The sequence below is a fragment of the Aotus nancymaae genome, unplaced genomic scaffold (genome assembly GCF_030222135.1).
Source record: "Aotus nancymaae isolate 86718 unplaced genomic scaffold, 86718_ANA_hifiasm-v0.15.2.pri h1tg000057l, whole genome shotgun sequence".
NCBI lineage: Eukaryota > Metazoa > Chordata > Mammalia > Primates > Aotidae > Aotus > Aotus nancymaae.
Genome location: NW_026988471.1, coordinates 28,244,938 through 28,261,439, shown reverse-complemented (window position 1 = coordinate 28,261,439; position 16,502 = coordinate 28,244,938). Strand labels below are relative to the sequence as shown.

The 16,502-nt window shown below is 49.3% G+C and overlaps 1 protein-coding gene across 1 annotated transcript in view; it reads left to right on the top strand.

Annotated features, from left to right (window-relative positions):
• Positions 1–16,502, top strand: part of ALK (ALK receptor tyrosine kinase) — a 752,988-nt gene that overhangs the window by 672,807 nt on the left and 63,679 nt on the right. The window contains exon 13 of the mRNA XM_064363964.1: positions 10,444–10,594. Within this exon, the coding sequence (XP_064220034.1) occupies positions 10,444–10,594 (151 nt within the window). The remainder of the gene's footprint in view (positions 1–10,443; positions 10,595–16,502) is intronic.

The window sequence follows — 16,502 nt, the reverse complement described above, 5'->3', positions numbered from 1 at the left end:
TGCATGCTCCTGGGGTGCCCAGGCACACCAAGGTTCAAAGACCACAGACTCAGGCCCATAGTGGGGTGAAAGGGCTGGAGATGGGGAGATTTGGGATAGGGAAATATGGCAACAAAGGAAGATGTGTCCTTTGTCCACAACAAACTCACAGACTGTTCATGGAAGTGATATGCATGCATGAGCTAGCTTCAGAATTATTGCTAATAAGGATAATTACGGTGGCCTGTTCATTGACTATTACTTAATGCTCTTCAAATGAGGCATGCATGTAAAATGTTTGGCAAACAGAAGCACAATGCACCTGAAAGCTGATGCTTTATTCTCGTGCCTCCTTTCCTGGGCCTTCACTGTTCGTCAGCAGAGCAAACTGTTCAGGAATGTTCCTCCCAGCCCCACCCCCGCCCCCAGTATTCCATTAGAACAGGGCAGGCTGGAAGGAGATCCAGCTCCACTTGGCCACTTTGAGGCCATGGCATCGAATGAAGCTAATGCTAAGATTTGCAGGCTGGGGAAGACCCGGATTGCAAGACCCCCTCCCAGAGCATCTGGTTCTGAAGGTCTGGAGTGGGGGCTGAGAACTGAAATTTCTAACAAGTTCTCAGGTGATGTCGATGCAGCCTTTTAGAACCTCTGAGCTCGATTTAGATAGACCTAGGTAGCCCCTAAAGGAGTTCTATGATGAGGCAAGGCCAGTGCTACCATCCTCATTTTACAGATGAGGACACTGAGGCTCAGAGAGGCAGAGCCTCCCCACAGCTGCACATCCGGAAGCAGCCTCCACCTCCAGAGTTCTGGGGCAGGGCCTCATGCAGCTCCACCACGGAGCATGGGGGCAGGTTAAACGGAAAGCATCACCACTATGCCTTGTTGGTGCAATGTTCCCGGGGGCTGAAACAATAGGAAATGAGCCCCCCTCCCCTTCCCGCAGCCTCCAGCATCTGCCATATCCTGGGCCTCTTGGGAGGGAAAGGGGCTTCTCAAGTTGCCCTGTTTTCTCTCTCCAGCTTAGCATTCCCTGTGGCAGCCCCATCTCTGGGGTCTTGGGGTAAATGTGTTACGGGACAGCCCTAAGTGCTTTTTAAATGGCACTCTGGGCAGAAATGCTATAACAAGATTTGGCTACAATCAGATTAGCTGCTATAGCGTCCACATACCCCCAGTAAATATCCCAGAAGACATTGGACCACCCCTGGCCCTGCCACACCAAGCAAGCCAGACCTCCCCTTCCTGCTGAGCCAGACCTCCGTGGGGCCCAGGGCAGGGAGGAAAGGACTCCTGGAGAGGAAGAAATGAATGCTTGCTAAGGACCCACAGGTGTTGCTCCTGCTTTAGCAGTAGGGTGGGTGGCATTATTATTGCTGTTCTCATGTTTCCATGTGAGAACCCTGGAGTCGGAGGAGCTTAGCAACACATCTGAGGCTGTACGATCAGTGACAGAGCTGGGATTCAAACCCAGGGCACTCTGGCTCAAAGTCTGTGTTCTTTCTACTAAAGCCCACATCTGGACTCTGGGAGGCATGCAGAGGGCAAGAGGGACAGGAAAGGAAGGAGGGCATAGGAATCGCCCACCACCCACTCCTGGAAGCCTCTGGAAATGAGAGGCTATGAGAGGGGCCCCACCTCCTGAAGGGATATTGACCAGCACACCCCATATACAGAAAACAATATGAAGAAGAAGGCAGAGGAGCTGGGAGGCACACAGGAACCCCAACAGTAAGCCCCCAGCAGAGCCCATTGTCCCACCCTGCCCAGGGCACCGCTAATGCCAGCTTGGCCAGACTTCCCCTGCTGCCTGTCCCACAGAGGGGGACACACCGTCAGGAGATGCCTTGCACGGGGATTCTCTTGGGCTGTGTTCCCCTGAGATAGTGTGAATGAGGCCCACTTCCAAACTGGCACAGGTCAGTCAATGTCTTGAGACTCTGTTTCCCGTAAGAGACAGGAGTTATAAAGGTGCTATATAGTGCCTGGCACAATGCCTACACATGGCGGGTACTCTCTGGCCCATGGGCAGAGAACTCAGCTGAAGCAGCGCTGCTATCCAGCAGCAGGCACAGCCAGTGTTTCCAAGCACGTGCTGATCCCATACGCAGGAGTTTCTGACTTTTTCTGTCTCCAAAGACATTTCTCTGACTTTCTTAGATGAGCTCTGTGTTCTGAAAAATTTGGACTGCCAGATGAACTACGCTTATTAAATAATAATTAATTCATTTTCCCATTTATTATTAATCACAGCCATAGCTAATTCAAGTTAGGTTTCTGATCTGCAGGAAGTGCCACAGTATTTCCACGGTGCGTTGATAGAATCCCAGCCAAAATCAGAAAGCTGTCTCCACTCATCTCTTTGAAATATTGAGACTGAGACCAGCTCCAGGCCCCACCACTGTCTGGCAATTGCCTCATTAGAAGCATTCAGAAGGAGCCATTTTTCTGTTGAAGCAGGCCATTCTGAAGTGTCCAAATTATTAAAGGAGACATTTTGATCTGGCCTAAGATAGGACCATATAAAAATGGAAGAATCAAAACCAAAAGCCATTGGGGTTGGGTTTTTGTCATTGTTGTTTTTGAGACAGAGTCTCGCTCTGTCACTCAGGCTGGAGTGCAGTGGCACGATCTCAGCTCACTGCAACCTCCGCCTCCCAGGTCCAAGCGATTCTCCTGCCTCAGCCTCTCGAGTAGCTGGATTACAGGCACTCACCACCATACCCAGCTAATTTTTGTATTTTTAGTAGAGTAGGGGTTTCGCCGTGTTGGCCAGGCTGGTCTTGAACTCCTGGCCTCAAGTGATCCATCCACCTTGGCCTCCCAAAGTGCTGGGATTACAGATGTGAGCCACCACACCCAGCCAGTCATTGTTGTTTTTGAAAACTTGTGTTTTAACCAAATAAAGGTTCTAACAGATATTCCTGACCCTCACCTCCTCCTTGACCTTGGAAGAGACTCAGATCTTGGATGACCTGAGTCTATTGGTCATATTACTTAGTAATCCAAGAAGCAGGCAATTAAGGATTTCATTTTTAGACCACTTCAAAATGTCCCCAAGTCAGAATATGACTGAGAAGTCAGTGCCTTTTCTCTGGAAGACTTTTTCTCCACAGTAGTTATTACTATTTAATAAGTGCAGTTCATCTGTTGAAAACACAAGACACACCAGAGGACATGAGAAAAAGGTGCTTGGAAACAGAAAGGTGGGAGCCGCGCCCTAGGGAACCCACCATCCTGGAGGCGCGGCTGCCACTGAGGCCTGGCACTGGGACAGCTCCTCTGACTTCTCTGCCCACTGCTGGAGAGGTGAAGGGAAGGGAGCTAATGCGATCAAGCCCCGACTTCATGCCAAGGTGAGACCACCATTGCCTGGGGCCCCCTGCAGGATGTACACATTGGAAACACTCCCACTCTTAGCTGGTAACTTATCTGGGCCCATCTCCCACCCTCTACAGCTTTGCCCTCCTCCACAAAGGAAGAGGCCCAGAAAGAAGGAGAGAAAGGAGGGGAGGCAGGAGGAAACAGCAGGCTGGCATGGGGGCTTAGGTGAACCCCGGAACGCCCATCTCCTCCACCCCCATGCCCGGCTTTCCCTGCCCCGGACTTACCACTTCCTCTGAGAGGTGATGCAGCCGTGTGTCCAGGTTCCTGGACTTCATTTCCCCTGCTCTGTAGATCTCAGTGAACTATAGTGAGCATCCCTTAGGATGCTGTGCCTGACACCAAGCGTGCAAAGGTGATGAAGATCCAGCCCTGCCCCAGAGGCACTGCTGCCAGTGGCGGTGATGGTGTGCACACGGGCATCTCCGTGGGGCGGGCGTAGAGAGAACTGCAGTGGAAGTTTGCATAAGGCGCTGCACTCAGCTGAGTTCGTAAATTACTCCTGTCAGGAGATGGGCACCTGGGTTAAGTTCGAAGGCTTAGGGCATTCTCTACAAAGAAGTGGGTGGGCCTTCTTGGTGGCCAGAGCCTGCGGTGAGCACAGGAAATCGGTACTGCTGATGAGAAGTCGGGCAAGGCTGGCTTGGGGGAGCTGAGGCTGGAGGCAGCAGGGCCAGGTCCTGGGGCTGCAGTGTCACCCCCACATGCCTCTTGCTCCCCCTGGTGACAGCATGGGGGTGGAAATGAGAGAAATGGCCTAGAGGTGGGGGAGAGCAGATGGAAGGCAGTCACCGTCACCCAGGCCAGGGTCAAAAGGACAAAGCCAGGACAAGGGAAAGATGAAGGAGGAGGGGCGGGGGGGGGAGGGGTGGGAGTATGTGGTGGAGGAGGGGTGGGGGAGGGGAGGGGAGGGGAGGGGGAGGGTTGGAGAAGGGGCGGAGGCAGGGGCAGGCCCAGAGGTCTTTGGAAGGTGGGATCAGCGTGAGTTGAGGACCGACCCAGTGAATGTGGGATAAGGGGCGACACTGGGACGACATCCACACTCTGGCTTGGGCTGCGGAAGCAAGGACAAGGAGCGCAGCCACGCTCCCACGAGCTTGGCTGAGGACAGGCAAGGCCAGGGCAGCAGCGAGAGGGGCCCTGATCAGGGGGCTTCCGGGCCATGGTGCTGAGTGACCATGGTGTCTAGGGGATGGGTTGGTGGAGCGGATAGGAGGGTGGGAGGCCACTGCAGGGCCATGAGAAGAACATGGATTATGGGGTTTGTGCTGGGGAGGGGACAGCATCCTTAGTGTTGTCATAAAATGGAGACAGATGATGGCACAGACCAGCTTCGAGAGGACTATCAGGGACTCAGTGAGAGCCTGAGGGTGGCCTGCCCCAGGCAGAGGAGGCCAGCACCCAGCCCAGCCCGCCCCCTCTCTCCCCTTGGATTTTCTTCTCCTTCATTCGCCTCTCCCCTCCAGCCCACCTGCCTTCTTACCTGTCTAGGACCGGCATCCTTCTCAGCTCGCAGTCCTGCCCTCACCTCCTCCCCACCCACTACTGTACGCACACAGATCGCATATAACACTATTTGTCAAGCACAGCCCACAGCTCCCAGCCAGGATGTAGAGCATGGCTCACCTGCTCTTCACACAATGGACAAGAGGCCGCACATCACAGCTGGAGCCAGCTGATATGGGCCACAGCCATTCCTGATGGTCTCTGCCAGTGACACTCATTTCCTCACCTGGCTCCAGGGAGCAGCATGTGCAGCCAGACAACACCACCATTCAACTCACTCCACAAACAGCCATGGAGCCCTACTGTGTGCAGGACACTGAGCCATACAACCCCAACTGTGTATAGGGCACTGAGCCATAGAGCACCTACTGTGTGCAAGGCACTGAGCCATAGAGCACCTACTGTGTGCAGGGCACTGAGCCATAGAGCACCTACCGTATGCAGGGCACTGAACCATGGAGCCCTACTGTGTGCAGGGCACTGAACCATAGAGCACCTACTGTGTGCAGGGCACTGAGCCATGAAGCCCCAACTGTGTGCAGGGCACTGAGCCATGGGCCCCTACTGTGTGCAGGGCACCGAGCCATGGAGCCCCTACTGTGTGCAGGGCACTGAGCCATGGAGCCCCTATTGTATGCCAGGCACTGAGCCATGGAGCCCTACTCTGTGCCAGGCACTGACTAGACTGATAGAAAGGACTGAGACTCTGGAGCCTCACAGTCTCTAGAAAGACCACAGGACAGAAAAGTTTAGTAACAGTTCACAATGACAATCAAGTTCTAGACAATACTAGGAGAGATGTCACAGGCATGAGGAATTGCCAAAGTAATTGTATGGATAGCCATCGCTCTAAAGGGCACAGACCAGGGAATGTCAGAGATGGGGGAATTAGACAAAGATGAATGGGCTGCAGGCAGAATTAAGTTTGAGTCCAACCTCCACCACCGATGCACCATGTGACAAAGAAAGATGTCTTCCCTCCTCTCCAGAGGCTCCATCTGCAGAGGGAGGGGTATAGAGAGAGGTCACTGAGGTTCCTGCAAGCTCAGTTGTTTCGAGACACTTAGGGAGGGCTGCACTGGCCAGGAAGGTGCTAAGAGAAGAAACAGACCATGAGCCTTGCTCATTGACACAACAGGAGTGGAACCTGGGCCGGCCCCGCTGTGGAGCACCTGCCTCCACAATTGGGCCCTTCAATCCTGACCCCTATCTATCTGGATAACACAACTATATACCTGATGAGAAATCTCCCACTGACCAAGCTCCATCCACACTCACGTGTGTCATGTGTCAATAACCCTGCAGGGTGGGCAGGAGAGAGCTTACCATCCTGATTTCACAGATGAGAGATGAGGAAACTGAGAAACAGGGGCAAAAGGGACTTGCCCAGGAACCCACAGGGAGTTAAAGGCAGAGCCCAGAGCAGGGTGCCGCTCTCCCTCTCCTCTGGAGGGTGTGCAGGACAGGAATGGGACACTTCTGTTTTTCTGAGTGTGGGTCAGCTCTCTCCCCCAAGATCCCCCCGTGTGAGTGTGGACCCTGCCAGTGTGCTACACACCAGCTGTGCTCTTCTTTCAGGATCCAGCAGGCAGCCACTTTGATTTGCTGCTAATTCTTTATTTAAAAAAGATTCACAACTCAATTACATCAGGTAACAATGGCTCACAGTCAATAATACAAAACACAAACCCAATAAACATCTATTCTGACCAGGAGACATGGATTTAGATGAGGAAAAACAAAAAAAATTACAGCATCAGCTCATTGAGAACAGTACCTTGTAATTTCCAGTAAATTGGAATCACTGTGAGTGATTTTCCCTACTTGAGTGGCAGGTATATTAATTTCTTGTTGTTCCTCAACCATCGAGAATAAATTGTTTACAAGGGATGGGGAGAAAGCTTCGGAGAGGCAGGCTGAGGCTACTATCGTAGCATGAGTTTGTGAAATGCGATTCACAGGGTGTGGGGGTCTTCAGAAGTGCTAAGCAAGCCTGCCCTATGCTTTACACAGAGGTGCGTCCTGGGTGAAACTGAACAGCCTTGACCCCAAGCCCCCTTGGCCATGCCCTGGTTCACCCACTTGGTCCCCTTCTGCCTCCCAGAAGTAACCCCCAGAAAAGGAGTGGACAGGCTCACCCACCGGGAGAAGAGGGGCACATGACAGGAGCTGCAATTTGTCACTCACTGGCTACCCTCTGGACACTGAAGTAGGTCCCTTATAAGCATCATCTCATTTAATTCTCACAACAGCCTTCCAAGGTACGTATTATATTGATAGATGAGGACACTGGGCTCAGAGAGGGTAAATAACCTACCCAAGGTCACACAGCTAGTGACTAACACTGGCAGGGCCAGGACCAGGGAGAAGTAAGCAAAGCACCCTGGGCTTTGGAGGTGCTCCCTCGCGGGGTGGATCGAGCGCAAGGTACTTCCTGGAAGGGAGGCACCTCTCTGGGCTCAACCTACCCCTGAGTGGCAGAGATGGGATTTGGATCCAGGTCTGTCTGCATTCAAGCCCTTGCTTTTCTAACTGTGGCACATCCCATCCGACGGCAATCAGCCTTGTAGTAGCAACTAGAAGCTTCCAAAGGAGTGAAGCTCTAATGGTAGAATTTCAGGCTTCAGGGGGCTGATGAGGGAGATGCTCCTTCCAGGACCCCTGCAATTACTTCAGGCAGCTGCCTGCTCCCCCTGACTTTAAGCCAGCTCCTCATCTGGGTTGGAAATGTGGGGCTGAGGCCACCGCCCAGGAAAGTACAACCCAGCCATGGACACCTGCTCACCAAGCTCTACTATGCACTTTGGAATCTGGAGCTCTGACTCCAGCCCAGGGTCTCGCCCTGGGCTTTGCAAGGATTTGCAGTCTTCTCAAATTCGCTTTGTGTGCCCATAAGAGCAGGAGTTCATGTCTTCATTTTCTTCTTCAGTAGTGAAGTTGAGGCTCTGAGACATTGACCATGTTGCCTCAGGTCACACAGCCAGAAGAAAGAGGACAAGCAAACGACTCAGAGCCCAGGGCTCTTTCAATCCCACCTCAACATCAAGAACTAGGTCAAGACATAGATGGGGCTGGTACTCAGATGTGGTTTCGGGGGGCGGTCAGGAAAAATAGCAAAGAAGACTTAGAAAGAGTAAAAGGAGTCAGGAACAAACAACGTCTAAAATAGATGAATTTGGCTAAATTTAAACATACGAAGGAGTTCAGAATGATTCATAATACATGGTTGATGCAAATGACTATGCAAATGATGCCAAAAGGAATGCGCAGGGTGAAGCTTACCTCTCAACCACAGCAGGGGTGGTAGGACGAGGACTTCATCTTGGGCAGAAGTTTTCCAAGCAAACCACATCTTCAGGTGGAGATGATTTTTTTTTTTTTTTTTTTGAGATGGAATTTCACTCTTGTTGCTCAGGCTGGAGTGCAGTGGTGCAATCTTGGCTCACCGCAACCTCCACCTGCCGGGTTCAAGCGATTCTCCTGCCTCAACCTCCCAAGTAGCTGGGATTACAGGCGCATGCCACCACGCCCAGCTAATTTTGTATTTTTAGTAGAGACAGGGTTTCTCCATGTTGGTCAGGCTGGTCCCAAACTCCCAACCTCAGGTGATCTGCCCACCTCAGCCTCCCAAAGTACCAGGATTACAGGCATGAGACACCACGCCTGGCTGAGATGACTTTTTTATGCAGCCTGATCAAGCTCCAGAAACCTGGGGCAGCGAGCAGGATAGAGTTAGGGCCCATCCACACTGCTGTCCCTAGACCACAGGTAGCCCCCGCACCATCCCCCGCCCAGGTTTCCATTCACTGAGCGAAATAATTCTGCTTCCTCTTACCTTTCACCAATAAGCCTTCCTTTTTCTCAGCCTTTTAATTCTGGTTATCACCTTGTCCATTTCTAATGGACCAGGAGGGAGTGTTTGGCTGAGGGTCTGGGAATTAGGAGCGGGGCCAATAGCTTCTCAGGCCCCTCTCTTTGTGCATCCCAGCAGCACACTGGGGAGGAAATGACCTCTAAGAGAGGATGTGTGAGGGTTTGGACCATAGCCTGCCACTGACTGGCTATGTGGCCTCAGATGAGTTACTTAGTCCCTCTGAGCCTCGGTTTCCTCATTTGTCAAATGAGATTAATAACATCCGCTGTTTATACATGAGGAGGCACTTTGCCTCCTCAACATAGCCACCCTATGGTGAGACTTCTCTTTTCATCATGAAGATCATCTCCCCAGTTTCTCTGTGAGCTATTTAAGAGCCCGAAGCTGTCTCAGTTCCAAAAAGCCTCAAACCCCTCCCAACATTCAATAAACTCCCATCAATGCCCGGGCACCCACCAGGGCAATGGGCACAGGAGCCTCCATTTGCATTTCACAGAGACCTCAGTTCCTTGCCTGCCATGTTAGCAAACAGCCTCTGCAGAAGAGCCGTGGGTTCTGCCTTGGGAATGCTCCAGGATGCCCCTCACATGCCGGGAACAAGGGACATTTCCTGGAACTGTAGATAAAGGAGCTACTAAGTGTGCACATGGGCAAAACTGCCTTGCATCTCTCCCTGGATTTTCATAAAAAACCTTGGATCTGAACACACACAGATGTGAACGTCTCCCGAGTCCCGTACCCTGGCAGCTGGTCTCTGGGGACGCATTTGTTAGCTGGTGCGCTAGCTGTCTTCAAGACATGCCGCTCTTTGGATACGGTTCAGAAGAGAGTTCTTTTTTTCCCCATCCTTGCTTGACTTCATTGCAGCAAGCTAAGAGGCAGCAGAAATCATCTCCCATCCCCTCGCTGTTTTTATTTTCATCATGATGGGTTGTTGGTTGTCTGCACACATATTGCTCCAGAAAGAGTTACTGCTGGGATGGGAGTAGACAGCCGGCTCATCTACAGTGCTCTCCTCGGTCATTCTGTGTGGAACCTCCTCGTTTCCAGAAAGACTTTACAACTTTGTACCAAGTCAATTATGGCTACTACCATCATTAATAATAATAATTAATACTTATTGAGTGCTCATTGCATGTCAGCCGCAATTCTAAGACCACAAATCTTAATTTCTTAAATCCTCATAATACATGTAGGCTAGGAGGCAGGTTCGCTTATTATCCCCATGGTATAGATGAGGAATAGGGAAGTTGAGTTACTTATCTAAGGTCACGAGTCCTTTGATCTGGGACAAGCAGAGAAAACCATAATGAGGAAATCTAGGTATTCAAAGCCATCATCCCAGTACGCCACATTCATACATTCTCCTCTCTCTCTCTCTCTCTTTCTCTGTTTCCCTCTCTCTCCCCTCCCTCTCTCCTTTCTTCCCTTCCTCCTCCCCACCCTTTTCCTGTCTTTCTCTCTTGCACCCTTTACTAGTCTTTCACCTTCCTGGTTCTGTGACTGAGGCAACTCCCTGCCCCTCTCTAAACTTGACTGTCCTCTCCTGAAGGCGGGGAGAGGAATCCCTTTCTGCAGGGACTGATCCTCAGACTACGGACGGTGATGTGCTCAGCCCACTGGAAGCTGCTGGGTTGGCAGGAAGGGGGACAGTCTTCATGCAACTGTGGGAACCGATGTTCTTTGTCCTGTTGCAGCATCTCGGGCTATGGAGCTGCTGGCGGGAAGGGCGGGAAGAACACCATGATGCGGTCCCACGGCGTGTCTGTGCTGGGTATCTTCAACCTGGAGAAGGACGACACTCTGTATATCCTGGTCGGGCAGCAGGGGGAGGACGCCTGCCCCAGTGTAAGTACCCAGAGCAGATATTTCTGGTCTGCACTCTCCCAGGCCCCGGGAAGGCCTCTTGGGGGCACCAGCACTCAACGCCCTCCCCTGGAAGTTCACATACCAGGCGTATGAGACAGCAAAGAGTAATTAAACATCAGCCGTGCAAACTCCCGGCACACTACTTGTTCACCTCTTTTTTTTTTTTTTTTTTTTTTTTTTTTTTTGAGATAGAGTCTTGCTCTGTTACCCAGGCTGGAGTGCAATGGTCTGATCTCAGCTCTCTGCAACCTCCACCTCCTAGGTTCAAGCAATTCTCCTGCCTCAGCCTCCCCAGTGGCTGGGACTATAGGCACACGCCACCACGCCCAGTTAAGTTGTTCACCTCTTGCCTGTGCTGGGGGGAGGCAGGACCTGGCAGGGCTGGCCGTCCTGGCAAGAACTCAGCACCCTGCAGGGTGAATTTCCTGGTTGGGCCAGGCCCCAGCCTCCCTCACCAGAAGCACAGATTTTGCCCCGGGGAAGGGGCTGAGGCAGGCAGCTATGTTCTAGCACCCTGGACCCCGGACTCCTCCAGAAACTTATTTGAAAGCATCCTTGGCAGAGAGATATGGGAAGAGGGGCTACCGAGAAAGCAGTTTACTTCCACAAAATAAATTCAGGGCTCCTAAGAGCCAGGCCCTGGGCTGGGAGCCAAGGAAGCATCAAAAATAGAGTTCAGCTTTTCCCTTCTGCCCCTTCAGGGTTAAGGTGAAGCGACAGGAGTAAGCTTAGCAAGTGCAACCTTTGCGTGGAAAATGTCTCAACTCCAACTTTTATTTAGCAACTATAATCAGGACTTTCCAACCTAATATAATATATTAAGCTGTTAAATTACAGGCTGCTGTAATTTTCACACGAATTTATTGAGTGCTAATGTAATTCTTTCATCTAAGCAGAAAGATTGCATTATCTTCTGCAAGGGACTTTCACTTGATTGGACTGTAATCAGTTATGTCTTTTCACAGGACCGCATCTTTTTTAAAAAGAAATTCAATTGAAATCTACTTGTTCCTTGGTGTTACTGCACTTTATCATTTTTATTAATCAACCTACTAGCTTTCAAACTTTGTGGATACAAAGGGGGTTCCCAAGCAGGTGGGAGGAGGCGATTCTCGGCCAGAGACAGAGGGCAGCTCCCTCTGCAGGTCGGGCAAGGCATAGCGGGGGCGTGTGGGGAAAGGAACTGGTCTCTGTGGCTTCACACCTCCACCCGTGAGGAGGCATTTAGAAAAGGGAGAAATGGCTGTTTTCAGGCATTACTTCCCTCTCCAGTTCTCCCTAGACAGAAAAAAACGGTGTCTAGACACAGTTCTCAAGAGAATGATGTGGACTCTAAGAATTAAACTGTAGGGGCTGGGTGCAGTAGCTCACGCCTGTAATCCCAGTACTTCAGGAGGCTGAGAGAAAATTGCAAGAGTCCAGGAGTTTGAGACCAGTCTGGGCAGCATGGTGAGACCCTATCTCTACAAAAAATAATTTTAAAAAAAATAGCTGGGCATCATGTCACCTGCGTTTCCAGATACTTAGGCTGAGGCAGGAGGATCACCTAAATCCAGGAGGTCAAGGCTGCAGAGAGCCATGATCATGACTCCAGCCTAGGCAACAGAGTGAGACCCTGTCTCAAAAAAGCAAAGAAAGGGAAAAAGAAAGAAAGAAAGGAAAGAAAGAAAGAAAGAAAGAAAGAAAGAAAGAAAGAAAGAAAGAGAGAGAGAGAGAGAGAGAAGAAAGAAAGAAAAGAAGAGAAAAAAGAAAAGAAGAGAAAAGAAAAAAGTTCAGGCATGGTGGCTCACGCCTGTAATCCCAGCACATTGGGAGGCCAAAGCGGGCAGATCACTTGAGGTCAGAAGTTTGAGACCAGCCTAGCCAACACAGTGAAACCCTGTATATAATAGAAATACAAAAATTAGCCAGGCATGGTGGTGCATACCTGTAGTCCCAGCTACTTGGGAGGCTGAGGCACAAGAATCACTTGAACCCAGGAGGCGGAGGTTGCAGTGAGCCAAGATTGCACCACTGCACTCCAGCCTGGGTGACAGAGCAAGACTGTCTCAAAAAACTAAACAAATAAAAATAAAAAATAAAGAATTAAACTGCTGTATGTGGCAGCTTTGCAGGTCAACTGCACATCTATGCAGGGTAGTTGCCCTTCTATGTACCTGGCCACACTGGAGTTCTTGTGCTAAAAATGGGCTCCAGCTGCAGCAATCCTCCTCCCCACAGCCCTCCCCCATCCTCCCACCCCCACCACAACACGCACGCATGCAAACACACAGGCAAACACACACAGCCCTCAGCCTTTGCTTCTCCAGTTCCTTCCAAATCTCACCTGGTAGCATGAGTCTAAACCAGGCTTTCTCAACAACAGCACTATTGGCATTTTGGAGCAGGTAATTCTGTGTGGCTGGGGGCAGGGGTCTGTTCTGTGTATTTCAGGATGTTTAGCAGCATCCCCATCCTCTACTCACTTGATGCCAGTAACAACCTCCAGTAATGATAATTGCAAAAGCCTCCAGACATTTCCAAATGTCCCCTAGGCAGCCAAGTCTGTTCCAAATATTAAATCCCACCATTACCATCCCCTGCAAGGCAAATATTGTGAAGAGCCAGCCCACAATCCAGACAGCTCTCAATTCATTGAAATTTATTTAACAAATATTTATTGAGTACCTATTTTGTACCATCTCTGTTCCAGGAACTTGGGATATATTTAGTGAACAAAAGAAAGATATTTGCTCTCAAAGACCTTACATTTGATGAGAGGGAGGGGGAAATATCTGGGGAAACAATGACCCCAGCAAAGGCCATGTCCCAGAGGTTCATCAATACTCAAAGAACACTCAGGCTGGAGCAGAGGGGGCAAAAGGAAGGGTAGGTAAGAGATGAGGCAGAGGTAATTGGACTGGATCAGGCCGCCCTAATGTGGGAGCCATAGGAGGGTTTTGAAGTTAATGGTGACATAATGTGGTATGTGTATTAAAAAGCTCACTCTGGCTGCTGCAGAGCTTATAGCTTGCGGTGAACGCCAAGAACGAAGTGCTCAGTTCCAGCTGAGCGGGGCTGGGGGTAACTCTTCCGAGACAGTGCGCCCCAGCATCCATCCACCAAGTATTTATTGAAAGGGCTTGTAGTAACTACAAACATCCACTAGATGATCATTTGAGGTGTGTTGTTGAGACACCTGTGACCTTGTACACACTCAAACTGCATTCTCAGGAGGCTGTTTTCAGCGTTCCTTATCACACCACACACTACACTCCCTGTCCTGTTTTCAGGGTCAAGGAGTTTCATTCCCATGCACAAATAACATACACAGTGTCTCGGTATTTTTCCATACCCTGACCTCAAACACCATGTACATAAGCTGGACTATGTTGCCATGTGCCCCCTAAATCTCCCCCTTCTTTAATTCTTAGAGCATGCTGGTCATCCAATGCAAGGTAAGCTTCTATCGTGCTTCTCTGATCATAGATGTGTCAGGTGGGAGCACAAAGCTGCCTGCAGATGCCTAGCAAACAGATACAAAAAAGAATAAGTATAGTGGCCATCACCCAAATGTATATGTCTAACCCAGACAACCCAGTGTTCAGGTTTAACCATTGAAAGCCTTCTTGTAATTGCTGAAGGGTACGTCTTTGTGATGACTGAGACCATTCTTCAAGTTGTTTCTTTAATTCACACTCAAGAGTGGAAATTTGAGAAGACAGATGGTCATGATAAGCCCCTTGCAGCTGTGCTTTTCTAAATAACTGCAAGGTGGAATCTCCTCCCCAGTTCCAGCTTATATTTACAGGTAGCCACAGTTCTGCTCACCACATTAAGATCATGACATAGGTTATATTTAACTGTATAATGATTTGATGAGACAAGCATGTAGCATACCAGCTATTGGAAGAGACTTTAACACTATAAAAGAATTGATTCTGCTTTATATTGGAATACCTTGCCCAAACAAAAGTATATGAGGATGTGTAGTACAAATCAGGACTGTATCAGTGACATTATTGTGCAAAGAGAGGGTATAGTTGCCACCACTAATAATGTACTCATCATGTGTAAGAACCCATTCAAAGAAGGAAGACCTAGTCCCCAAATGTGGGTATGAGCAGGGCTTAAAGCTTGTTTCCCTTTTAGTTGTAATATTGGTCCTGAAAGCCCATACTCTGACCACGTGATAGAACTATTGAAGGGACTGCTAAATCCAATAGTCTGATTTGCAGACATAAGATTACCATGGGGACCCCAATCAAGCAAGGCATCCTAAACAGAGGCCTGGCACAGCGCAGGTTGTTGGCGCAGAGACCAAGGGATGACCTCGAACTTTTATTGCCAGTCCCTACTCGGACGGCATATAGGAAGATCAGACGCTTGTGTAGCTTCATTAGAGACCTCCGTAAGATTAGTGGTAACAGCAGAAATAAAGGTCAAATTTGCAAGCTTAGCATAGATACTCGAGGAATCAGAGTAATACATTTATCATATCCTATTGTGGAAAATCAAAGAGAAGGATTACTAGACAGTAAAGTCAAGGAGCCATTAAGTTTAATCATCCCAATTTTTCAGTTAAAGGGTAAGACAGGGGCATCTATTGACCTCCTGTCCAAGAAATATCATTAGATCACAAAGGCGGTCAGCATCCACCATGTACTAACATTAAAATCGGGGGACTCAGAACATGACTCCAATAAACACGTTCTTGAGCTGATCCCACTTGGCAAAGGACAAGAATTACCAGCCACCCTAACATCCACGTCTGTCTTACTTTCTCAGCAGATTCCCCAATCACCACCAGATACATAAGAAGCCAGTTCTCTGTAGTTGCATGGCCTTCCAGGGCGGCAAGCCAGATAGTTGCTTGTTGATCCAATCTCCTTAGCTGTCCTCAAGTAATGTCAAGTGCCTTCCAAATCATCACCGTCATTGCTGGTCAATTCTCCAATAGCAGGTCCTGTTCTCAAGGAGAGAGCCCCTTATTTCCCCTTTTGTGTTTATTAAGATATATTTTAAGAGTTTGACAAGCTTGTTTAATAATGGCCTAACCAGTTGAGTTATAAGGGATGCTAGTTTTATGTTGTATGTGTTGAAGTTGCAATGCTTATGCAAATAGAGCACTAAGATAGTAAGGTCCATTATCCGTTTTTATAGTCTGTGGAAGGCCTAAAGTTATAATAGATTTAAACAAATGAGTAATGGCATTGGTAGTTTTTCTCCGGTCCAGAGGGTAGCACGTGTCAAGACTGTATAAGTGTCTATGGTAATGTGGAGAAATTCGAAACGTCTAAAAGGTGGATACTGAGTAACATCAGTTTGCCAGCTAGCATTAGGCACCAAACCTTGTGGGTTGGTACCAAGCCCTAAGGAAAAAGGGGAGCCAGAATGCCATGGGCAATCAAGACAAGTTTTAATAATTATGCGAGCTTGAGCAAGCATCAAATGAAATTGTTGTTTAAGACTGCGAGCGTTCTGATGGAAAACAAGCATGATCAGCTTGAGCTGGCGAAAAAAGCAGGAAAGTCTGCAAACCACATTTATGGTTGTACCAGAGCATCAGCTTGAGAATTCCCTTCTGATAAGGGACCAGGTAGCCTAGAATGAGAGTGAATATGTGTGATGTAAAGAAGGTGACGATGGGCACAGAGGCGCTTCTGCACTGCAAGGAACAAAGCTAGTAGAGATCCATCAGTAATGCCCTTCACATGTGCGAGGTTTAAATGAGTATACGGCACATAAGCAGAATCACTGCCTATATTTACGACTCGCTGAGGAAAAGTTTGTGAGGCCAATATTAGGGCACCCAACTCCACCTGTTGCGTAGTTTTAAAATGTTCCTGGATCTTCTGTTGCCAGTTTTGCATGGCATCTTACCACACTGTAGCTGTCTTACTTGTTT